Here is a 26,767-nt window from a genome sequence, read left to right as displayed (position 1 = left end):
TGGCGTGACTGCTCCTAATGCTTGTATACAAACAGCAACTTTATCATACTAACCAATTAATCATACACTCAATGATAATCTTAATATAGACCAATATCAAATTTAGATCTGATTTTTATACTCAAAACATATATGGTAAAAGAATAAATGAAGAAAACCAAAATGGTAGTAATATATATACACACGCACATATATATATATATATACATGCAATGGTGGGTCTAAATATTTGAACAGTGAGAAAGTCATAAAAAGATAGTTATGACTGGAAATTAATAACTGTAATTCAGTGAGTTTTGTAAACTTAAAAATTTTTTTGATACTAGAACTACCATACCCGTAAAAATGACAGATTTCAGTTTTCTTATTTCGGAATTATTGATATCTTAAAGGCGTTAAATATCCGAATTTGGTTTTAAAAATAAATAGTTTCACTTGAATACTGTAATTAATATATAAAGAAATCGAGAAAATCTATTGTTACAATTTTTATAAGGATTAGATATTAATTATATTAAACGCTCGATAGTTCTAGTGTTAAACAATATTTACTTTCATACTAAAAACAGACAAATATGTTGAAATAATGTTTATATCTTACAATTTACTATATAATATTAATAGAATTTCAATTCTAACATGAAAATCTATTGTTTAATCTTGCTGATTACATTTATTAACAAATTTGATAGTGTACAAATACTTTTGACCAGTGAAAATATTGTAAAATTATGGACTTTTATTGAAAGTAATACATCACAGAATATAAATTTTATCTTTTTATGTTAACATATATTGAACGCTAGTACGAATACTATACAATATTCATTAAAATAAAATCAAAATTAAATCTACTTACTTTTATCAGATCTATCTTGCCATACAAGAAGTAATGAAATTATTTCAAACGTTGTTTTAGAAAATAAACATTTTTCTAGAGAATTATGTGTAACATAACTATTATGTTTAATTACTATAATTTTGTAACAAGTTATTTGAAATAGCAGCCGGCACAGCCGTTTAGAATGCTTTGTGCCATGCAAGAATAGTCACCGTTGCCCGTGAACTGCGAGCAAAATATGGATATTCGTTACAAGCGTAATAAGGGAACCCCCAATTCGGCTTCGTAACAAATTGCTTGCGAACGCCACCTTCCATGTTTATAAACGTGAAACGGTCAAATCTAGGTATTGATTGTGATTACAGTTTTTTCCCTTCAATCTTTGTTCTGTTTTAGAAGGTGTTTTTTGATATCTATTTACAAGCCTATTAAAATGAGCAATTACTACCACATACTTACAGCACTGTTGTCCATACAGGCAAATGCCTGATTTAAATTTGATTCAAAGTCAAAATTATTGTTGTACATAATAGTTGTTGACAGCATTATATATTTTAAATAAACCTGAAAGTGAGTTACAAACCATACATGTTTTTAGACAAATTTTTTCTACATGATTCATTTCATGTTACATCGATCAGTTTTACACTTTCATTATTAGCTATTGATCTTCCTTAAAGTTAAGATATATTTTAATTCATTTGTAAATGGAGAAATTCGCATCGTTATTATCGAAGCTATTTAAATGATGCATTTAAAATGTTAATGTAATTATTTAAAAAATATTAAATCTCTCGTATGGGATTTTAGGGAGATATTAGATTTTAAATTTTAGATTTTAGGGAGATAATATATATTCTATATATTATAAAATATAGAATCAGAGGACAACGATCGATCAGATGTCACGTTCACCTAACAATAAATCGTTATACATCGCGATCTTTATCAGTATTCTCTGCTACTAATTTTAAAGCTTTAATAAATTGAAGGTACACCATTTAGAGAAACAATATAAAAGGATGTGGATATATTTTGTTAAGGATTTTTATAATTTGTAGCAGAAAATTAATTTGTAAAATAAAAATATTTTATACTTATAATAGTTACATATGTTTACATAATAAAAAACATTTTCTAGAAATAATAATATTTTCTAGAAATTAATATACTAATTTTCTTAGAAAACTATTTTCTACAAGTACCTACAAGTCATTGACACAGAAAAGAAGTAGACATTCCTGCGTGATTCATTAAATTTTATTTCATTTTGTCCCTCACCATGAAGTATTTTTCAAAACGTTTTCCAGTTATTAGTTTATAGTTTCTCAATTCTGTTCTATATTCTAAAAAATGTTTCTTCTTAAAAATAGTTATTGAAATTTTAATCTCAAGAAAATAATATGAACGTACACTGATATTTCCAATTTCGTAACCTGAATTTAATAATCTAACTAAACTTATATAATAATAATACTTCGTCAGACGTGTATTTTGTTATTATTGCCAAACTATGGCTTCTTGTTACAAGTTTTAAGTCAAGTATTTACGTTAACAAGAGCAGAATCTTCACGTAAATTTTTGTTTAATTTCATACAATATTATTTTGTTATTTTCTGCACTAAATATAAACAGGAAAAGATTTTAAATGAAATATTTTATGCTGATATTTGAATTTCGATCTTAATTTTATTACTCATGCATATTATGAAGTTTTGGAACTATCTTTGTAGCAATACTTTTTGACTATTCATGCGCAATAGAGTTTGATTTTCGAAGAATCGGACTCCAGCCTTTATAAAAATTTTCTATGTAGTTATTTTAAAACGTTTAGCTACGTTGGTAGCCATGGAGCGATATATCTGTTCAATAATGTATAAATATTCAAATAGCGATTTGTACTTGAAATAGCTGGTATTTATTTCCGTATTTAAAGTTTCTTATATTTTCTAATATTACAATTTTTGTTTCATTTGTTGTATTACACTGAAAATTGTATAAATGTTTTTTAGATCGAATGAACATACGAATATAATCCAATTGCTTCTATGAGAGAACTTAATAATTATTAAAGAGTATTTAATAATAATTAAAAATAACAATATTAAAAAAATATTCAGACATAATAAGCATTCTCACGAAAGCAAAATATCAGTTTTAACCATGGATGTAGAAATACTGAAAACTAAGTAGATAAATGTAAACCTAACTTTTAAACGAGAGGGCTGTTTAAGGAATAACCCATACTATTGGCGTCTGAATTTTATTGCTTGTAGTTCCATGTAAACTTGTTACCATTATTTGTAATCATTACTTTGTCATCATTGATATCTAAATTACGAAAAGTAATTTTTGAAGGGGATAAAAAAGGGTAAATATTTATTTTTTTGTTTTTTTTTACGTACTTGCAATGTGTAATGCATATCTACCAATAGAAATACATAAAACCCAAAAAGTGAAAAAGAGAATAACAAGAAACATTTAAAACATATGCGATCCGACTAGAGCATGAATTGTTTAAAATTGAATATGACGAGAAATACGTCTTTTAAAAATCATACATAAATTAACCGTATATAGGTACAAATTTTGTTTCTAATTTGTACATCTGTATTACTAGATTATGTATGTTTGAAGCTAAGTTCACATAATAGCGTAACTATAGAAATATTGTAGTCTTTCCTATTTGAGGTTGTCTTATGTGAACGTAACAATATGATAACGGCGCCATCTGTAGCCATACCTTTTTTTACACGAAAAACCGCCAATTCAATGTCGATTGTATATATCTTTAATTTTTCTTTTACTTGTTATAAAAACAAAATTTTGTTTTGATTGTATTGTGATTTTATGTCTATGTAAAGGAAATTTGAAAACACTGATTTGACTTCAGCCAACCAATATTTTGATGTGTATGGCAATGGCGGATTTTGTGTTTATCCTGTATTTCATGTTATTATTGACATTCAAACTATGTCCAGGTAGGCAATAAGTTTTTCAATTAGAAAATATTTTATACGAATTGAAACTGAATAATAATTTATGTATACAATTTTTATGTTCCTTCTACTTTTTTTATACATAAAGAACGATGAGTGAAATATGTGTGTCTATACATAAAAGCTACAAAAATTGTGTGTAACTTGATGTTTCCATTTTCAACTTATTTTCCATTAAATACTCATATAAATGTACATAACATGTATTAGAAAAATATTTCATAATACCATGAAACATATTTCAATGGTTAACAGGAATCGTTTTTAGGAGAAAAGGAGAGTTTTACTTTAGCGGAACATGATTTTTCATCAGAAAATGAAGAATCACAGAAATCAATAGATATCGCAGACTTTAATGATAATTCAGCTGGATACCAACATTTGAAGTGCTATATTTGCGAGGGACCAGACTGTTCATATACTAAACCATGTTATAATGCAATTACGGTAATATTTCTTATATTATGACCTATATTATAATTAAAGTATTTTAATTGTAAGAGAAATGAATAACTTATGTGTTACTTTGCAGTGTTGGAAATCTAAAGTAAAACAATCAGATGGAAGTATAAGTGTAAGTAGAGGATGTACTTCATCAGTTGACCAAATGTTACTAATATGCAATAAGCAACAACCACTACACACCAATCAAAATGGTAACAATAAGAAAAGACATGTTAGCGGATCTTTAAGTGGTATTCAATATTTCGTTGAGTGTTGTCAAACAGACTTTTGTAATGGTGGACCATTTCCAATATTGCAAGATTATAGTGGAGGTAAATGGATGTGACATTAATATGATTGCTCATTTGCTTATCTTTATTTGTGACAAAATTGTATATATTCCAAAGATGCTGTCAAAGAAGATTATACGATTAAATTAACATTAGCAATTTTGGGCTTGATTGTTGGATTTTGTATTATTGCTGGAGGACTGCTGTTTTATTTATTGGTGTGTAGAGCACGGAGAAAGCGGCCTTTGACAACAAAACGTAATAAGCTCGTTATAGAGTCTGAAATGGAATCATCATATCTACATTTCTCATTTTCTCCTCCAACATCAGTTCCTATATGTTCTGCTCATGAACTTAGAGCAACTGCAGCTGGTGATAGCACATTAAAGGTAAGATATAATAATCTCAAATTAATACAGTAGTAGTTTTAAATATCAGAATTTGCTTCATGACATTTACCTAATGTGATTATATATTTTAACAAAGAAGAATGAATGCCTTATATTACAAAGATTAATGACTTAATTTAGTAAAGCTTAATAACATGAGAAAAAATAGGATAAGGTTAAAAATGTTATGATCGCAAATTGTTTTTTAACTGTAATTTTTATTTAATGTTGACAAATAATATATGTTAAAAGAGCATGTAACTACATACATGATTTAAGCTGCTTGAAAGTGTAGAAAGAAAATATATTTGTATACAGAGTTACAAAAAGGTTACGATCAATCTTTACACATATTATCTTCCAATTTAAAAAGCATATTTAAAAATTGCTTTAAAAAGAAAAAACGTTGTAATTTTTAAATTTAAAATATATATTAAGTATAGACATTATGTTTTATTTCAATACATTGAATATAAAACAATTTAATAAAAATTAAATAGTTGTAAAAATATCATCATATTTTCCATTCTGAGTGTTGACAGTATTAATATAACACATCATTATACTAACAAATTTTAAGTAATTAATAAAAATATTTAGTCTGTTACATTGCATACTATGTATATTGCAAATTTTTGTAAATGAAATTGATATTTACAATTTTATATATCATACAAAATACAGTATATATAGCCTTATATTATATTTTAGTATAAAAGCCACTAATTATCCATATCCATATGCCATAAATAAAAAGTCATTTTACATTTGAATTTATTGAATAAGTTATATAACCTTGAAGAACATGACATACAGGTTTATAAATATTAAATAGCATTAAATATAGTGTGGAATTTTAATGTTTAATGTTAACATTTTTTTTTTTAGTCTTTATATAAAAATGTAAATATATAAAATGTTATATACAATAGTTACAATTTAAAAACTTTATGGCATATTATTTTGTATTGATTAAGAAATATTTATTTATATTCATTCGTATTTGTTGTATAGGTGAATACTAGATATATTGGGAATACAATTACATAATGTAATGTATTATTCATTTTTTATGCTATGTTCTATTTATTTTTCACACTATACTTCAAATAACTAATATTTTCCATCTGTAGAAAAGAATTTGCTTAAAGATTAAAATTAAAAACGGAAATGTACTGCTTCATTTAATACAGTGACAAGCGATTTACAAATCAGTTTATGTTAAATTATATGTGATTTCATATATTTTAAATAAGTATTTGCATTTGCTTTACCATCATTATTTTTATTTCATAATCATGTAATATTTTGTAGAGTTTAGCTACAAGTATAGATATTATAGTAATAAATAACTATTTTTCATTTTCCATTTAGTTTATAGGGAGAAATAATATATTTTATAGTGCTTGCCGAACTTGTACTGACATTTTATAAAAGATAAACATACAAATTAGTATATATTTAAAAAAATTTAATGATAATCTTAACTTAGAAGAGAAAGTCACAAGTAAGTCGGGGACAGATAGATTTTATTTAAAATGTTTTGAAAAAGAATAGAGAGAAAATTGCAATGTAATCAATTTACTATAATTATTTGGTTTAAGACAAATATTAGAACCAGACGTTTTCTTAATCTACGTCAAACTACTTGACATATGTACAAAAATGAATAGATAAATAAAGTTTATTCCAGTACTGAATTTTGTCAGAAATCTTTAGTTTACAGATTCCGAACGTATTCATTGAGAATTTCGAGATATGTAGTTAGTAGGAGAGATATGTTAGACCGTTTCCAATATTTTAAATATAATTATATTACTACAACTTAGTAATCCATATGTAACTTTGTAGTCAACGAATTAATGCCTTCATTTAACAAGTTGAAAAACTTTGTTGTCTATAGTATATAGGGTGCTCAACATAATTTGATGAAAAAATGTTTCACATAAAAGTTAATCAACTTTAAGGGAAGAGACCACCATATGACATCTAAAAGTGGGTAAAGTTTTAACAATTTCTTTTGTTGACAATTATTAAGTGAAGAATTCTGATCTTTTCTGGATACATAAACGTGATCTTCAATTTTATATTTTTTTGTAACTCAAAATGTTAAAAAATGGTGGTTATTGCTAGCTTCGAAACCTCTTTTTTTGGAAAAACATTCATTACTGGCGAACACAATTACAAATAGATGGAATATTCAAAGACATATTTTAATGAATTTACAAGTAAAAATATATTATCTACAATGTAGCATATTTTTTTCCAAAATTTTAATTGTTGTAGAAATGACAAGACTATGAAGTGAACAAACCTGTTTTTATCCTCACAAATTAGTTTCAAATGTTTATAAAAAAATAAATATTTGAGATATCGCAGGAGTTGTACATGGCATTGTGGAGTATTATATATTGAACATTTTCGCCAAATTTGAAGATAATTGAACGTGTACTTTCAGAGATCTTGCGTCCATCGATATGAAAAACATGGTTTTGGGGAAATCCCATTTTTTCATTCCCACAATTGGGAAAATGAAAGAAGTTTTAAGGTATTCTTTTATAATAGCGAGAATTTGTTAAAGTGTCACCGTCCGTCAGTTATTCCAAGTTACTTTTTCAGTTCTTCTAGCTCTTAAAAACTATTTGTAGTCGTTTCTTGTTTTTTTTTTGTTAATAGTTTTCAAGTCTTTTTAGATTTTCATCTACATAATTTTACTTCAACGTTCTTCAATCGTCACTCATATATACACATTGCTATAACTTCGTCGGATGTTTGAATTTTGAAAAATCCTTTTCTCAAAATCTTTTACATGATATTTTAAGGAAATTAAAACAGAAAAACAAAATTTTGTTACTCATTAGAGTGGTCTCTTTCCTTGAATAGACTACAACTAGCAATACAATTTTCGAAAAGCTTTTCTATCGTTAAAAAGTTAAGGTTGCATTAGGATTTTTAAGAGGATACTTCCTTGTGAGGGTAGAAAATGATCAATTTTCATGAATTTTTGTTTAATATTGGCTAAGGTTTTCAGTTTTTTGTAATTTATTTAGTTATTTTTTAGTTATTCATAATAATTTTTTAGACAGTGTTGATTAATTTTTTCTCAGTATTTCTTGGTCTAGAATAATTAAGTATCTTAAAAATCGTATCTTGGTGGTGCCAACGATTGGATCACTCAGGGTGGACTGAAATAAGAAAGTAAAAAATATTATTAATCAGTATGCTTATCGTTATCGTCGGACATAGAATAAATAATTTATATTAAATATTAGCAAAATGGGAAACGGTGAAACAAGCAAATTCCAGAATTTGTTTCTCTTTCAATAATTTGTAAATAAAAAACTATGATGAATTCAATATAAAAATATTATTCTAGTTTAGGCGATAACAACATAATTATCCTGAGTGTTTTAATCACTCATAACACTATAATGAGATTTTCAAGACATGTGTTTATTTTGTACCGAGAAATACCAAGAAAAAATGTAATAACACTGTATAAAAAATCATTATGTATATTCAACAAATAATTAAATAAGCTACAAAAAACTGAAAATATTAACCGTTATTAAAAAGAAATTCGTAAAAACTGATAATTTTTTGCGACTTTCACAGAGAATATATCCTTAAATTACATTATATATTTTTGAACTAATATTCTTGTAACCAATGTTACGTACTGAGTTTTCCTGCATGATTCTTTTCCTGTTTCTGGAAGCTGTATGCTGCTCTAGGTGAGATCGTTTGTATATTCAAAAAAAGTCAAGTTCCTCACGGAGGTTCACCAACTAAGAAATCTAGTAAGCGCATACACGTACCCCTACCACCATGTTTAGTCCATTTTTTGGTATATAAGGGCCACCAATTTGCTCATCATCGAGTTCATTTCGAGTCAAGTCATGATGAGAGATAAATAACAACATCGGGTTCATGGTCCCTTTCAAACGTAATTTAATCAGTATGTATAATTACAGTTAGAACTACCTCTGCATTTCTCAGTGCGTTAACACCCAGAGAACGCGACTTAGATTCCACGATTCAATATGCAGAATATATTGTAAGTGGTTTCCTTTATTTTGAATTCAAACTTCTTTAACGACCACATCCTTTTGAAATTACAGTACTAGAACATTCCCATAGCAGTACACTTTTACCGCTCGAAGTGTATCTTAATTACTTTTTAAAGAGTTACAAGGTAAAATCATTCCCTACTTTCAATCGAAGCACCCAGTGGTGAAAGAGATACTGGCTCATCTATGATTTCCCTGCTACCAACAATCCTCGGTCACGCAATTGACTCACTAGCCCTCGGCTCGTAACACCAATGTCAAAACGATTTCAAAGATCTGCTGAAATGTGAAAGTCTGATCCATTTTCCTTAAAACACAGCTCTCCTCAATGAAATAAATTGCTATTTGTGTCAGCTACGATGTTTTCCAAACAAACTGTGTCAAAAGCTGTGTGAATTCTTTCTATTAATTGCTGTATGTTGTCAATTGGAACAATGTAAGCGCCGAGTCAATATTCGCTGAATTTTGTATTAACATATTCTTAAACGATCATAACATTATAAAACAAATATTGAAGCATAATTCAGTTAATATATAAAATTAATTCTAATTAAATACTTTTCCGCGATGAAATTCTCTTCATTCAGTTCAAATTTCAATCCTCAAGGTCATTTCGGCGTCATGTTTTATCAGATCGTTCAATTCGTCTTGATATCAGTTACAAAAGTATGAATTGAAAAATATACAGTGCAATTTAAAAAACTGTAGTAATATAAAAACAATTAAACTAATCAGTAGACCGCTATAGGAATGTAAAAATTTCTGACTCATTGGTAGACCTGATTGCTTCGACCGCTCTTGACGGAATGAGACATTAGTCTTTGAAGGTTCCACGAGCTGGTTCGCGCTATTCATTTCAACAGTGACGATGTTGAAGGTTTTGGGGCCGTTCTCTGCATTGGTGGTAATAACAAAACAGTTGTGATGTTTCTTTATTAAAATTTCTTTTCATTCGGAGTGTGTTTAAGTTTCTCTTCAGACAACATGTCTCTATGCAAATTACCCTTCGTTCGGTGGAACTGATCACATCGGCGTCCTTGACGCTTCCTTCCGAATTACTATTCCTAAAAAAAGTGTAATAACGATTATGTCACAAATTATATCTTATAGCAGATTAGATCTTGAAAAACGAAGAGTATAGATCAGGCTTCAGTAGCCACCTCGATGTTGAACAAGCTAGAATTATCTATCTCCCTTCTCCTTGTCTTTTTTTCTGATTTATGGCTCTAGCCTCGCCAAGGACATGAGTCAACTGAGCGGGCGATCAACTGCTTCTCAGTAGCTTAGACTCCGACTACTCTTGCTCCTAGCCTCCGCTTAAATCTTTTCATCTGATACGGAATTGACTACACTTCATATCGAGACAGCCTGAACACAATCTGACTCCATGTCTTGCCCGTCCTTTCAAGGAATACCATTTTAACCTGAAATGGCTTCTCCAAGCTCTGACTGACAATAAAATTCGATTTCGCAATTAATGCAACTGAGATTTAGTGATGACGCAGTCTTGTTTATTGAGTGGTGTGGAACATAACCTATCTTCGCATGATGTTGATGGCTACCATGTTATGACTGTTGAGAGACAATCCCCGCAGATCGTAGACTTCATAATAGTCGTTTTGGCGATAGTAATGGCGGAATTAGTTTCGGCACATTAGTTTTGCCCCTCTTCACTTTTGAGCCATAGGCCGGCTTGGATCGCGTAAGTAACGCACTGTACCGATAGTAACAAGGATTTCAGTATTTTTACCACGTTGTGAACGAATGAGTTTGCGATCGAAGTGTACTGTATGGAACGGTGTCGTTACTTTTTCTATAAGACGTAGCAATCTAAATAAGCTTTCGTCTATATAAAGTCTTATAATACGAGGGGCGATCAAATATGAACGAGCCTTTATTGACTAAGCATCGGAAAAATTATTTGTGTGTGGTTGGGCAGTTGAGGTCGTTAGGTGGAGATGCCTAGAGATGGGGAACCAAACCCGTCCTTTGTTTACTACAGTGTGGCCAGATCGGGGAAATTAAAGGGAACACAGTTTATCCTCTCCCTGGCATTATCGTTAGATTGTGCGGTGTTAGCGGAGGTTGTTGGAGAATACCCGCTGATGAGGAATGAGGTAGTGAAAGGGTAAGACGAAGTGGGGAAAACGCAACCGTTTAGTTGCTTTCTAGCTTCACTGGTTTAGTAGCTCTCATCGTGAGTGAGAATTAGTGAGAAAAGTGTATTTACCCGTGTCTATTGAGTAACGCATAATTATGAAGTTCCTCTTCCGTGAAAACGTGAAACCAGCGGAAATTTACCACAGACTGCAGGCTCAGTTCGAGAACAACGCCCTTTCATGTTCAAGAGTGAAGGTTTGGTACAATGAATCCAAGCAAGGTCGTGGACGTGTTGCGAATCAAGCTCATCTACATCGTCCTTGCACCAGTACGACTAATGAAAACATTGCGCGGTTTTTTGGAAATGGAGGGGAATCCTACTGGTGGATTTCTTACATAAACGTCGGACCATCGACGCAACCTACTACTGCAGCCTCCTGGATCAAGTTGGAATACAGTATCGACGCAAAAGACAAGATTGTCCCTTCCGCGAGGTGTGCTGCTCTACGACAAGACCAGGCCAGCAGATGTAATGCACTTGGAAACGTTTGACTATTCACCTAACAGTCCCGACTTATTACTATGTGACTTCTACATGTTCGAATTCCTCAAAGAAGCATTTGGGGGCGAGTGATCGAAGACCAACGATCAAATGGAAACGTTCGTGCGCGGCTGATTAGATATCCGCCCATCTTCATTCTGTGAGAACGGAATGAAGAAACTACCAAAATGTTAGGAAAAATGTATCATAATAGGAGGAGATTATGCAGAAAAATAATTTGTAGAAATGTAGATGTTTTCTATAAAATAAATTTTGTTTAAATAAAAGGCTCGTTTATATTTCATTGATCCTCGTATATACAAACAATTGAGGTAAAATCGGACATACTTAGAGACGAATTTTCTTATTCTCTTGAATCTATAGCTCCCTCGTACCTTACTATGTTAAACCTGGATAACTTAGGTACACCTCACTTATTCTCTTTTTTGGTCTTTCGAAACATGATACCTCTTTTAAGAAACACTACTTATAAGAAAATCTAGGCGAAGGGAAAGTCGAACGCTAATTGTCTGCGTTTCGTCAATGCGTGCCGTCTTAACCCTTTGAGTGCTGAATACTTCCAGCCGAAATGTTCCGTGTGGATGGAATATTTTGTTCCTCATCTGAAGACGGATGAGTTATGTTACTTCATACAATGAATTAAGTTGTAATTAAATTGTAATTGTAATTCCTCAGTTTCGCGAAATTGAATAATGCTAAGAAATGCGTATATTAACACTATTCCTACCACGACAGGTCAAGTGACCGTTTTTAAAACTTTGATTAGAATTTCCTATATACAACGTAATTGAATCGCCTTTAAACTTCACAACTTTTCCTCAAATATACGTATAATACATTTTTCAATATTCACTTCTTTTTTTATTGTTTATTTTCTGAGAAAAATTTGTTGTTTGTCTTACCTACCACGACCGGTCACTTGACCGGTAGAACGATTTATATCTTTTTGTAATGGTATTCTCTCGAAAACTCAATTCCGAAACTATAAAGTCGTTACAAAGGAGAGGTAATGCAGTGGTGGCATGATTTTAGCCGAAATGTGCCTTTTAGGGACTGCTTTACGGCACTTCCAAGTGTTTACAGTTCTCGCTTGCCTATCGGCCTCGGTAAAATCGGTAAAATCTAAATGTCGGAGATGGCTTTTACAGGTATTTTTCAATATCCTAAACATAACAGGGATAAATGCATGGGTTTTATATAAAGAAACCACTGGAGAAGAAATTTCGAGATAAGAATTTTTAGTAAGACTAACAAAATCTATCTAAAATGTAAAAAGTACGTATGTGGAAAACGTAAAAACGAATAAAATATACATTATATACTTCTGAATAAAAGAAACTATATTTTTATACTGTCATATTGGCTAGTATCTTAATTCTATATTGAAAGATATAAGTTGTGCTAAAGACCGGTCGCGGTAGGAACAGGTATACGTGAAGTGTCGGTAGGAATAGTGTTAATCGTATACACTTTTGTATAATTGTTGCTATTGCATATGTGAAATTAAAAGCATTGAAAAACGCATATGTGCCCATACGCTCAAAGAATTAAGGGGAAGCGTTCTCGAGTTTCGAGGTGCAATAAATAAAACGAAAACCACGCAGACGAAGAGGGTCCTCCAACTAAACAGTGCCCTTTTCAGAGCACTCGTTTTATAGCCTCCAAGACGACAACGTTGTATTAAAAGAACTTTCTATCTAACAGTTTCAAAAATTATTTAAGGCCACAAACTTCTATCATACATACTTGTCAAAATATTGTTTAGTATATAAAACTGATTTTAATATCTGACGAATGACTTCGAGGTTCTGATCCTTGATTTAAGTAACTTTGATCTGTTTTGCTTTGCAATTAGTTTTGTCGCTTGCGCAGCATTCTACCGGGTTCTTACTCAAATAGTGAGCCTGCTTTGCTCCCGGACGATAAATGATGTCAAAGTTATAATTTTGTAAGTACACTTGGGAAATCACTTGATTGTTAGGTTCAATCATGTGAGTCTGATTGGTCAATTCTCATTTTTCTACGATGCTAATTGCTATTGGTCAATACGATTATGCGTGATCAATTAAAACTATAAGCAAAATACAAAATGGAAGATCCCGTTGTCCTTGTGTCGCTCGCTAGACATCAAGTGATCTCCCAACGGTGCACTCACCAGTGAATTACTCTTGGTTGAATATTTTTCTTATTATCGGTGATACGGATTGCAGTACAATTAGTTGCTACTGTGAATTTAACCAGTTAACTGCGTTTGACGAGTATACGCGTCATCTTAAAACTCTAAATGGTGCTAACTTTTTCAACGATGGACTATTTATTTTTTTAGGCAAAATGTAATTCTTCTTCGTTTCGTTTTAATTTTTCGTTACAATATATTATAAGTGCATTTGGCCTGCATTTGAGGAGTATACACTTCATTATTTAATTTTATTACGCGCAGAATAAGAGATTTTTGAAATTAAATTCCATACTTGAGGAGTTAGACCCTAGGAAATAGAACCTCAACGCTTTAACGCCATAACCACCTTTAGTGTCTCTAAATCGTCGTCGCGTCTACGGCTGTAATACTTGACAATTCCTTTCGCATCGCTGTGTCGCTGAAATTACATTCTCATTCGCAAGATCAGATCCATAATAGCCAAAATGGGTCTACCAATTAGGATTTGTCTTATCTGGCTAACCGTCTCGGATTCTCTAGCTCTCCATTTTCAAAGTGCATCTTTACTCATGAGATCATTTAATCCTTTAACGTACCAATTAAAAATCAGAAAACGGCCATTTTTCCACCAATTTTTTATTATTTATTTTCTTCATATACATAAAAGAATATTAACAAATCTAGTAAAAAAACACAAAAATGCCTCTTGCTAAAAAATTAACTGAACTGTGTACTGATAAGATGAAGTTTGTTTTAAACAAATTTTACTTAATTAATACATTCCTCTAACTACATGATAGTAAATTAATAAAATGTGTCCAAAGAAGAAAGATTTGAATTCAAACTGAATTACAATTTGAATAAGATTTACAGGATAGAGGTAGTCGATATAAACAGAAAAATATTATCGATGCAAACAAATGCTTTGGACTTGGGCACACATTTTTTAATATTTCTGGCAGGTACACGTATAAACTGAGTTAAACTATCTAGCCACTGGATTCTAGCATATAATAAGAATAAATATGTCAAATAAAAATATTAGGGTATGAAATACTAGATATTACGGCTGAAAGTATTTGACCGTAACATGACCTTGAAATGTCCTGCAAAGATCACGTCACAATTCGTAAATAGAATCCTATATTTTCTATTCCATATTTTTGAAGCCCGTATTCAGACCTTCCCAAACCATAGAAATACAATTTTTCGCGTAAGCCGTTATCAAGATATCAGCATCCAAATTTGTCGGTTCGCCGATAGTGATGGTAGAAGATATACATAATTTTATAATTAACAAGGCACATTGATAGAAGAATGACGAAATCAATGGACTTAGAATATGGCACATTATTTTTTATCTACGCTAATTCATTTTTTTCTTCTCTATTTTGGTTTTATTTTCTTTTACCTATGACCCTATTTTTTCCTTCCATTCCTTAACACCTTTTCTCTTCATATTTATTAATTTAATTATTTTTCTTTCTATATCTTTTGTATAGACCATAATTATCAACTTTCTACTTTAATACTTTAATACTGGTTTTGTATTTAAATTACACGATACCAAGCCCTTTATTGACTTCGTAAATTGATATATTGTATGGTTTTGTATTAAAATAGGAATACCTGGATGGAAGAAGTTTAACCAGTGGCTCAGGTTCTGGTTTACCATTGCTGGTACAAAGAACGTTGGCTAAGCAAGTGTCATTGGTGGAATGCCTTGGTAGCGGCGGTAATGGTGGATTTGGTGGGGAAGTTTGGAGAGGCGTTTGGCATGGCGAAAATGTCGCAGTAAAAATCTATTTTTCACGCGACGAAGCAGCATGGGCACGAGAGACGGAAGTTTACTCGCAATTACTACCCTCCAGACACGATAATATTCTTGGTTACGTTGGAAGTGACATGACAAGCAGAGCGAGTTGTACCCAACTTTGGTTGGTGACCCATTATCATCCAATGGGCTCACTTTTTGATTACTTAAGCAGAACACATCACTCTCTGATGCATCATCAGATGCTCAATATCTGTTTGAGTATCGTGAATGGCTTGCTATATTTACACACGGAAATTCACGGAACCAGAGGAAAGCCAGCTATGGCGCATCGTAATCTAAAATCTAAGAACATTCTTGTTAAAACCAATGGCAGTTGCGTAATTGCTGACTTTGCCCTAGCAGTGACGCAAGATCGTCTATCGACGGATAGAATCGATTTGAAACAAGGTACAAAGAGATACATGAGTCCGGAGATCCTTGATCAAACGTATGTATTACTTTTTATTTGCTTCATTGTGTATTAATCTAGGGATGCGCGGGTAAAGTGTGATTCTGACGAGATGGCAGGCTACGCGTGAGCGATCAGGACCGAGCGGAAAGACGACTCTTCCACTCACAATGTTTGGGCCGCCTCAGTCTTTAATGCATGGTTATTATTAGCACGTGGCAATAACAAAGGACGAAAGCGAGACCGAGTGCGACGGAATAAGATGTGACGATAGAGAACGAAGTTGCCGGCACTATGGACTTTAATCTCTATCGTTACATCTCACTCAGTCACATTTAGTCCCATTTCCGTTCTTTGTTACTACCACGTGGCCAACTTCGATCATGCGTCGAAGACCGAAGCGGCCCAAACATTGCGAGTGGAAGAGTCATCTGACCACTCGGTCCTGATCGCTCGCGGGTAGCCTGCCATGTCGTCAGAGCCTCACTTTACCCGCTATTTCGGTCCGAGCCGGAAAAATTCGGGCTGGCTCAGGCGGGTGCCTATGGTATTGCAATATTCAGGCAACCCGAGACCGTATGAGCAGACTACTACTGTCAGTCAGTTGACGGGGCGTCATACATACTGTCACTTGCTGGCGACCTGGGACTCTCTTCTGACTGATCAGATTTGAAGTTACACGCCTTGCCCGCACAGATTTTCCGCTCTGGATTCGCTGAGACGCTCACGCACACTAATCGGGTCGCGAAGACAATACAAAGAGCGCGAAAAGCCGTTTTCGGACTCACGATTGGATTTCTCGGAGCGACTGCTTTTGCGCCTATGACGTTACGAGTGCCAGGATCCCAGCAACTGACGGTACATAACTAACATACAACTCTCTTCGCTGAAATAATTTATTTACGCCGTCGATCGTCAAGTAGCCGATGATTGGATAGTAGCCTATCCAAATGTTCTCGGAAAGTCAGTGTTATAATGCCACAGACATCCGCCCGAAGTTTTCCAGCCAGGTCCGAACAGTCCGGTACCCGACATATTAGGCGATTTGCACACGCGTATTTAATACTTCTTATGCAGTAGGACCCCGGACTTACGTCCTCATTGGTTCTGAAATAGACGACGCAAGTCAAAGAGGACGTAAGTCGGGATATACAGGGTAAACATGTATGTTTGTATGCGAACATGAATATAACTATGTAGGTGCACGTATTTATTAGATTAGGCAGTACATTTTCTTTTAAATGTACAAAAATAATAGAAGAGACCACATGTAAAGTTTATATATTTATAAATAATAGACATATATAATTACACGAAAAGTAATTTTATATACATCTGATATAGAAATTTCATTGCATATAGTCCATCATGATTGTCTGTCGAGATTTCTTCTTTTCTCTTCAAGTTGTCGGTAACACTCGATGAATCGTTCAATTTGATTTATTGCCATTAATGATCGTTCTTCATCAGGATCGATATCTTTTACAATATTTACACCTATTTCAATTAATTGAAGTCCTTCTTGTAATTTTGGTAGCGATATCGTCTTTTCCGTGATTTCAGTTGTATCTTCAGACTTCGAAGTTGCATTGTTATTTTTTATTTCGATGGGATCTTCAGTATTGAGTCCTCTATCGTGTCATTCTAATAAGTCGATAACATTTTCTACATCCATTTCCAAGTTAAGTCCAGATGCAAGATTAACGATTTCTTCACCCGTTTGCGTTATAGCAGTATCAGCCAATGGTGTATGATCATTTAAAAAAAATGCACAGAACTTTTCTCATACAGCTTGCAATGTTTTATGACTCAATTAAATCCATGAGTCACCTATCATTTTTACTGTGTTCAGTATATTAAATGATTTCTAAAAATCTTTTACAGATATATTTATATTTTTCGTGCAAATGTTCGTCGAGCATAATACGCTTTAAAGGTTTTTATAACTCCTTGATCTATAAGTTGTATTAAACTTGTCGTAGTTGGCAGTAGAAAGATTATATTTACGTGGGAATCAATAATTTTTAAAATATTTAGTGAAGAGCAGTAGCATTATCTAGTGGTAATAATACTATAAATGGAATGTTTTAGGAAACACAATATTGTTTAACTTTGGGTATAAAATGATTTAACAACCAATCATGAACAGTAGCAGTTATAATCCAAGCTTTGGAATTAGATTTCCATATCACAGTTAGTTTAGATTTATCAGTTATAGATTTAACACTAAAACTACCAGATGAGTCAAAGTGACCCACTCCTGATTTCTTATTTTTACAATTATGGAAAAGATAACGTTTCTATGAGAAATGGTTAAAGAAATTGATCTGGCAATACACAAATTGAATTGTAAGTCAACTAAAGTCTCAGTAGATGCACTTTTGGAGTTTCTATAGAGAAATTACAAAAATTCAATTTAAGTGCTTGGTAGTTTTAATGTTAAATGCTCTGGAATTTTTTGCTCTACAAATTAAAAGAAGTTTCAGTTTACAGTCTCCGGTAGCATTTCCAGCAATTATTACCGTAATTCGATCTTTTGAAATTTTAAATCCAGGAAGCTGTTATTCTTCGCGAGTAATGAAAGTTCGCCTGGGTTTCTTCCAAAATAGCCCCGTCTCATCTACGTTAAAAATAGTTTTGTCAGAATATAATACTTGATCAAAAATTATCTTCAATTTTTCTGAAAAAGAATTGACGGCTGTTCGATCTGCATTCGTATTTTCTTCAGTGCGTGCAATATTACGAAAATCCCAACGTCTTTTGAAACGATCAAATCAACCATTGCTTGTCACGAAATGAATCTTCTGATTCACCTCTTAACTTATAAAAAATTAGTTTAGTCTCCGTTGGATATTGTTCTTCGATCGAATGGGCACTTCTTGACACGTAATTAATTGTTGCAATATAGTTTTAATAAAGCTTTTATATCAAAGCTTTAAGAATCGTCCTCACAATTATCTTTGGTAAATTTACTTTTCGACTAATCTCAAAACCTTTCATTCCACTATGAAAAAATTTTATTATTTTTTAGTTTCTAAATTTATAGTATTTTTTTTAGTAATAGAATTTAAGGATGATGACACCTGACGGTGTGATGCTATTATACATACGTAAATAATAGTCTCAGTTCTCGATTAATTGCACTTGTGTACTTATGTTCAATGGAAATATATTTTTACAAGCTCCTACATTATATATAAATTATGTACACTATACAGAGTCCGTCAGCAAAATTCAAACAAAATTCAAATTAAATCTCCGTACATTTCGCTACATGTGATTTCAGTAGTATGTAGATGTTTATTTTTTTCGAATAAGCCATGTATGCTAAAGGCTCCCATATATGTTGAAACCTGTGGCGATGACAGGCACCGATACAAATGCTGGGTTTGAATTTTTCAAAGTTTTATAATACATGTTGTACTCAAACAAAAAGCGAAAAAGGGCCAAACCCATTGCTTATATACATATAAGAAATGACCGGGGTCCAGGTCAATACAGTGCGTAGTTACGGCCCTAAATAGCCCTGGCCGGCGAGCAATGGCCGTGTAGCGCCGAAGCTCTGTGCACACGCTCTTCACGGAGATTTTCTTAACTTGTCCGAAAGAAAAACCGTTCTCATGCGTCCCACAGGGAGGTTCCTCTTCAGAAATGTCTACAGAATCCCATGCTGCATAGCAAATTCGTACTAGCCAAACCACTTTTCGTAAAAATGTAATAGAAGTGCGTACAAAGTACGCACATTTACCCTTTTTTTATACTTTGATTGTCATTTACAAGCATTTAGTGGCACGCAATATTCAAAGTTTTTATAGCTACATATTTAAGCAACTCTCCTTTACTTTTTGCGACAAATTTTAACTGCCTATCGTTTTTAGTTTTCACGTAACACTTGGTTTTCTGAAAAATTCGACCGTTTTTACAAAAACCCATTTTTTTCGAAAACTGGACGTGATCCAGCAATTTGATTTTGGGATTCGTATTTAGAGTAAGGAACTCTATGAGAAGAAGTGACCGCAAATTTCACTGTGACACTAGTTATCAAGATCCTCTACTCTCTCATGAGAACTTCAACAGGAATTTGTAAAGGAATCAACCATTTCCCACCTCTGATTCCTTACCAACTTTTATCTCTGTAACGAGTAGAATACGATACGGCGATTAAAAATTATAAACCTTTCTTTCAAGGTTACAATGAATTTTGTGGTCACTTCCTTACATTTTTTTCACGTGTACTTAAATAAGACACGTGGAAAATATTTAATTATGCATATATACCTTAATATATCTCTATTTTAATTTAGGTAATATTTATAACATTGATATTTATTTACGGATCGAAACTATAGTTTCGCGAATTCTAATATTCTTGATAGAAAAAATTAATTCGAATATAATTTTTGTTAAGAAAGTTTACACAGTTAATTCTCTATAATAAAATACGCATCGGTATATAAACATTGCTATACTAAACCGTATTACGTTTCCATTGAAAAGAAATTAGAGGTTTTTAGCAGTGGAGTCTTATTTTTTGTCGATGTAATCTTACGATGTGGGTTATTAGCCGAGTCAGAACGAATTTTATTCTTCGGAATCAGTTTCTTACTGAAACTATCAGATGAACCAGCAAGACTTTTATATATTTCATATATTACAACACCTTTATGTGCACGATCCTTAAAAGACTCAGAGAGGACATTTTTAATAGTGATAGCAGTGATGAATATTACCTTAAATTTGACATAATAGAAGATGACGACAGTGTTTTATACAGTGGAAGCGAGATATTGGTATAACAAGAAATCAGTTAAAACGGTTCAATATATCCAGCGATAGTGACAGTGATGATGAACCAAATATTAATGAAAATAATGCAAGCCCTGAAAATGGATAGGAGAATGTTACATTTCAAGATATTATTCCACAAAAAATACAATTTACATCGAAATCACAAAACCCTGGTCCACAGATAAGCCACAGAATTGAATTTGAAGTTCCAACCATATTAGAATTCAGAGGTAGTTGCTAATTGACGCTGAAGGTAGTTAAATATGTCAATAAGACTTCTATGAACTCAAAATGACAGAGCTCGTCAATCCAAGCACGGAATACAATAGAAGAGCGGCGATTATAAAAAGCCTTTGCGCTGGGAGAACGCCGATCGAAATTATAAAATTCTTTGCGTACCCAAGATCGACGGTATACGACGTTGCGAAGAGATACGCAGCCTCAGAGGGGTTCGAGAAGGGTTCTCCTTCTTCAGCGAGGAAGATGCAGGTCAAGGAAAAATCTAGGACGCCAGAGATCATTCAAAGGATCCAAGACATGATTCTGGAAGATCCTGAGACCTCGCTTCGGAAATTGGCCTCTGTCTTGGGGGTGAGTGAAACGATCGTCCGTCGAATCACTCAAGAGGATCTTAGATATACCTCCTACATTCTCAAAGTTCGTCAGATGCTCTCTGAGGCCGCCAAGCTCAAAAGACTTGCCTGTTGTAATTTGCTTCTGTGCTCATTAAAGCACGAAGCTGCTAGCCGCATTAGGTTTTTTCTGGCGAGAAAATTTTCACTGTGGATGCCAAAGCGAACCGGAGGAACGACCGTTGGCTTGCTCACAGACCCGAGGATGTTCCTGTTGTAGGCAAAACCAAATTTTCTGCCAGTGTCCACGTTTTGAGCGTCGTCTCAAGAAACAGTCACAAAGGAGGTTTATTTGGAGATCCTGAAGACAGTAGTAAAGCCGTGGATGGAGACTATGGCTTCTGGGAGGCCGTATTTATTTCAACAAGATGGCGCACTTGCTCACACGAGTCATCTTGTTAAGAATTGGCTCTCTGATAATGTCGACATGTTTTGGTCGAAGGATTTCTGGCCTCCTAACAGTCCCGACCTAAACCCACTGGACTACTATGTGTGGGGCGTAATCGAGAGACACGGTAACAAATGCAGGCACTCCAACGTCAACTCCCTGTGAGCTGCTATCGAAGCAGAGTTCACGGCCATGAAACGCGACCAATTGAAGCCAGCGTGCTCGCGCTTTAGGGCAAGAATCGAGCAGATTATAGAGGCGCAGGGTGGCTATATAGAATAAGAATTCTCAGCAAGGACCCTTTAAATGAGATATAACAGCATTTTATTGTATTTTTGTGTATTGGCTTAAATAAACAACTTTTCGTATAAAACTTCTTTTGTCCGGATTCTAACGGCGCATCTTTACCGATGAATTGATCAAGAAGTTACTTGACGAGAATAATCGGTATACGCATAATAAAATAACCGAAAAACATTTATCAAAATGGTCTATTTGGTATGCGTGGACTAATGTGGTACCAAAGGAAATGCGAGCATTTCTGGGTATAATATTGAGTATGGAAACAATACCACTTCCGAATCTAAAGGAATATCAGAGAGATAGTAAATCTAGGATCCCTTACTTTGCCGAAATATTCAAGAGATTTTTACAAACATTTTAGATGCTTCATGTAAATGAAAATCCACAAGATTCGCAAAACATCAGAACGTGGACGCAGAAAATTAGCAATTTTTGGAATATATCACCAATAGATAGGACAAATTTTGTACCCATGACGGAGTTATCGGTGGATGAATCGACTGTAAAATTTAAAGGGAGAGTGAGCTTCATTACGTACAACCCAAAGAAATCAATGAAGTGGAGTATTTATGTTCTTGCGAATGCTGATATTGGTTACATAGAAACCATTTTGCCATATTATGACAGTCCTACGACTGAGAAATTAGTCAAACCTGACCTCCCAATAAGTACAAGAATTGTTTTACAGTTGTACCAAAACTTATTACAATCGAACCTTGCAGCTACAGGATACCATATTTTCACCAACCGGTAATTTACAAGTATTCCCTTGGGTGATGCACTACTTAAAATGAAATACCACATAACTAGAACTATTCAAACTACGAGGGACAATCCAAAAGTTTCTGGTCTCAGCCGAACAAAAAATCGCAGGAAAGTAATTTGTATTGTATCGTGTAGAGGGAGTCCCAAGAACCTTAAGTTCAAAGGTCTGATTTTTGCGTTGCGGTATAAACATACTACAGACATTGTAGTCCAAGTGTGACAACGTAAACGATAGAAATTGAACGCGAACATTTCCAAGTCGGTTTGGCAAGACAAAAATTTTTGTATCGCTTAAGTTACGCTTTTCGTGATTCAGCCCCGTCGAAAAGTACAGTGAATTTTTCTTTCTTCGAATTTATTCGCGGCGGGACGAATTTGACGAATTTGAAAGGAGCGGTCATCCTGCGACAGCTGTAGGGAAAAGGTGCCAAATGTTGAAAATCTACTTCTTGAAAGTCACCGACTAACATTTCTTGGAATTCAGGAAATCCTAAACTTTGGTGCATCAACAATCAATAAGATTTTACATAAGCATTTACGCGTTAGAACAATTTTTACCCTTTAGATGCCACATTCACTCTCTGAAGCTCAAAGCGAAGTGAGAGTTGAATGGTGCCAATTTATGCTTCGCAAATTTAAAGGTGGGCATTCAAAGCAAATTGTAGATATCATCACTGGTGATGAATCCTGGATTTATCAATATGATCCCGAAACCGAACGTCAATTGTCAGTGTGAATGTTTGAAACTTGGGAAACGCCGTCAAGAGTCAAACGTCGGAAAGAAAATAATTACGCGCTTCTTTACTGGGAGAGGATTTTTGACGGAGGTCTCATTTGAAGATCGGCATATGGTAACAGCAGAGTTGTATACTCACTGTTTGTCTGCTGAAAGTCTTCGTTGTAATCAACGAGAGACACCGGAAAACAGAACTGGGCGGCATGTTTCTTCACCGCGATAATGCCTCGTCCCACGCGACCATTAGAACTCTTGAATTTTTAGAGTCCTCGCGCATAAAAATTCTACCGCACCCACCGTACAGTCCAGATTTGACCCCCTGCAATTTCTTTTTATTCCCTATAGTTAAAGATAAACTGCGAGGAAAACAATTTGGGTCCCCTGATGAAGCTGTTTCTGCTTTTTTGAGTGAAATTGAGGCGATTTCAAAATAGGGGTGGAAAAATTGTCTGAATAAGCGGTTTGAAGGAATGGGAAAGTGTATTCATTCCAAAGAAGGTTACTTCGAAAAACAATACAAAAAAAATTGGAAAAAATGTTCTTTTAAGACCGGAAGCTTTTGGAGTGATCCTTGTAATAGGAAATTTATTCCAAATGGAATAAAAATTCCAAAAATTGTGAGAAATGCAATCACATTGCCCACAGACGCAAGAATATACTATTACTGGCTTGAAATGACAAACGAATGACCATGCTCAGCACTTATACTACATCAACTATAAAAAACATGACTAGAAGAACACGCGGAGAAGCAACAACCAATAATAAAACCACAATGGTGTATTTGCAATTCATATATCGCTTGGTAGATCAATTAATTAGAGACTTTCGTGACGGCAATGCCAAAAACAATTTATCTACTTCTGGAACAACAGAAAGGCTGAACGGTCTTTTGTACATCATTCGGCAAGGTGATACAGGAAAGAGTAAAGATTGTGTATGTTCCAGTCGTAAAGTCAAAAGTGGAAGAAGAGAATTGAGGTACTATTGTGCTACTTGTTCGGTTAAACCGGGCTGGCATACAGCCGACTGCCTCGAAAGGTTACACACCATGCAAGAGTATAAAACTATCAATACATAATGTTACGTTGTAATAACATGTTTCGGATGTTATGTTTGGTTCTCGGCGAGATGCAAGCTATGTTAGGAAGCATCATTGTTCGAGGAGACCGTTAGACAGAAATTATACTTTCCGAAGTAAAGGCATATACCAGCTTGACAATTTCGGGATTTTCCATTCTTTTTGTGCCTTCGATCTGGCCTTGCCTAACTGAAAACTTTAGGTAGATCACGGGATTACAGGTCATCCCTTATTACTGTTTACCTTAACCGATACCTGAGATAAAAAGACCATTGAAGTCCCGCTAGGAATATTTTTTTTCGACACTCACCAGTTCTTGTAAATTCATCGAGCAGTAAGCATCAAACAAACGCTCGTGCAACAACACTGTACCAAAATATTAAGTTTAATATTAAATTTTATTTTTAAAATTAAGTGTAGACTGATTTGCACCAACCCCAAATATTCGAGTGCCATTAATTTGCCGCTCGAAGCGTACATATAATTAACTTTGAAATCTAAAGTTTAAAAATCATTGTGCACGCTGAACACATAAATATAGCAAAATTACATGTTTTCTTGGATTTTTACAAAAAATTTTGTTGAATTTAAATAAAATTTTAGTTTTTATAACGCAAACGTTCAACGTGTATATTTTCTCAGCTGCGTGCCCCAATACCTTTCGTTCAAAGCGACGCTCATTTGCCGGCTAGCTCCGTCCACAAAGGGCTAATAAAAAAATAGTATATTAAGATTTTAGGGGATTAATCTGCTTCTTTCGAGGGTAACAATATTCCCAGCAGAAGGAAAACTCTCTCGAAAGTAATTAATGTTCTGTAGTGAAAGTTTATATATATTATATATTTCTTCTGATAAATAGGATAAGTGCTATGTCGCATATTATACGAGGCAAGATTAAGAATTAAAATAAGAATATATTAACCTGCGTGTAACAAAATATTTTATTCTTGTATTTTAATATATGTTAAATAATACACGTATACACGTGTATTACCCGTGAATTTAAAATGATACATACTGACTTACTTAAAAGACAGGTATGTATAAATACACGTGAAATATGAATGTTTATAAATGTTCCTCACACTTTTTAGTAACAAAGAATTATTGTATCGTTTTAATTAAAAATTAAAAATACAAAATCATTAAAAATATAATGAAAACCATCTTAATTAAATTACTGTTATACTTTCTTTGATAAAATTCACTAGTGTATGTATTGATTATACAAAGCAGAATAAAGAAACAGATTTGTATATTGTATATACAAATAGTAATAGAATCTCTCCCCCGCCAACGCGTTTGCTTTATGATTACCAAGAATTAAACAAAAAAATTTACAAAAATTTCGTTTTTAAGATGTTCATAAAAAATCATTAGATTATGAAATAAAAGTCTGAATGGCGGAGGTGCAGAGTCTCTCCCCCTGCACTGCCACTCCAAGAATAACTGGACCTAATCATACTAATCTGTATAATCTAATTGTCAACAATAATTTTCCCTGTGTTTACATTTTATTGTATGACTGTCCAGACACGGTTGGATACCAATATATGTTATCATAAACGCATAGTTATAGACAAAATTTGTTGAACCGACACCGACAATTTTTCGCAAATATCTGGAAAGCTAAGCGAGACCGATAGTTATATATATAAAAAAAAGTTGTTGAAAACGTCGATTTCCACAACATATCCAAAGATTATGTAAATCGGAGAAGTAGGCTGTTTTCGAGAAGTTTACCAAAAAGCTTCTACGTTTCATAAAATTGACGTTTTCTCGTTATGAAATTTTTGAGGACGTACAGTATATGTGAGCATTTTTTAAATGAGCGTCCGAACAAAATGATGAAAAATTTGTTAGGCGCGATTAATTTGGTAATCATGTAGAAAAAGAAAGCAACTTCCAATTTCGTTGACTTTGAAATACCTTGTCAAGGGCATTATTCTATGCAACTCTTTCCTGTATACTTAAAGTGTTTGTATATAGTACGGTA

At 33.3% G+C, this 26,767-nt stretch overlaps 3 protein-coding genes and 1 long non-coding RNA gene across 19 annotated transcripts in view; 2 read left to right on the top strand and 2 right to left on the bottom strand.

Annotated features, from left to right (window-relative positions):
• LOC116431202 (metaxin-1) overlaps positions 1–1,121 on the bottom strand; it is a 194,634-nt gene extending 193,513 nt beyond the window's left edge. For 12 of the 15 annotated variants that reach the window (XR_004235867.2, XR_012999313.1, XR_012999314.1 and 9 more), the window contains exon 1: positions 860–1,121. The gene's annotated coding sequence lies outside the window, so the exon portion shown is untranslated. Of the gene's footprint in view, positions 1–53; positions 222–859 lie in introns of those variants that run through there. The other 3 variants (XM_076370429.1, XM_031986286.2, XM_031986283.2) reach the window with 2 other exon arrangements.
• A 2,395-nt stretch (positions 1,122–3,516) lies between these two features.
• Positions 3,517–26,767, top strand: part of sax (type I BMP receptor saxophone) — a 33,287-nt gene continuing 10,036 nt past the window's right edge. Inside the window, exons 1-5 of one of the 2 annotated variants that reach the window (XM_031986312.2) lie at positions 3,517–3,822; positions 4,096–4,287; positions 4,373–4,616; positions 4,692–4,963; positions 15,477–16,117. In XM_031986312.2, coding sequence (XP_031842172.1) covers positions 4,448–4,616; positions 4,692–4,963; positions 15,477–16,117 — 1,082 coding nt within the window. In that variant the 5' untranslated portion in view covers positions 3,517–3,822; positions 4,096–4,287; positions 4,373–4,447. The remainder of the gene's footprint in view (positions 3,823–4,095; positions 4,288–4,372; positions 4,617–4,691; positions 4,964–15,476; positions 16,118–26,767) is intronic. The other variant, XM_031986311.2, reaches the window with a different exon arrangement.
• On the bottom strand, positions 7,959–10,872 carry LOC143174857 (uncharacterized). The gene is made up of 3 exons (XR_012999315.1): positions 10,194–10,872; positions 8,644–10,097; positions 7,959–8,148 (listed from the first exon to the last, which is right to left on the bottom strand). It is a non-coding gene; the product is annotated as an uncharacterized LOC143174857 (long non-coding RNA).
• Positions 20,518–22,808, top strand: LOC143174895 (uncharacterized). The gene is made up of 2 exons (XM_076370661.1): positions 20,518–21,714; positions 21,757–22,808. Exons 1-2 carry the CDS (start codon positions 21,158–21,160, stop codon positions 22,049–22,051), a joined length of 852 nt encoding a protein of 283 aa, XP_076226776.1. The 5' UTR covers positions 20,518–21,157; the 3' UTR covers positions 22,052–22,808.

The sequence above is a fragment of the Nomia melanderi genome, chromosome 9, assembly GCF_051020985.1.
Source record: "Nomia melanderi isolate GNS246 chromosome 9, iyNomMela1, whole genome shotgun sequence".
Taxonomy (NCBI): domain Eukaryota; kingdom Metazoa; phylum Arthropoda; class Insecta; order Hymenoptera; family Halictidae; genus Nomia; species Nomia melanderi.
The sequence above is the reverse complement of the archived record's forward strand: the minus strand, read 5'-3'. Positions and strand labels throughout refer to the sequence as shown.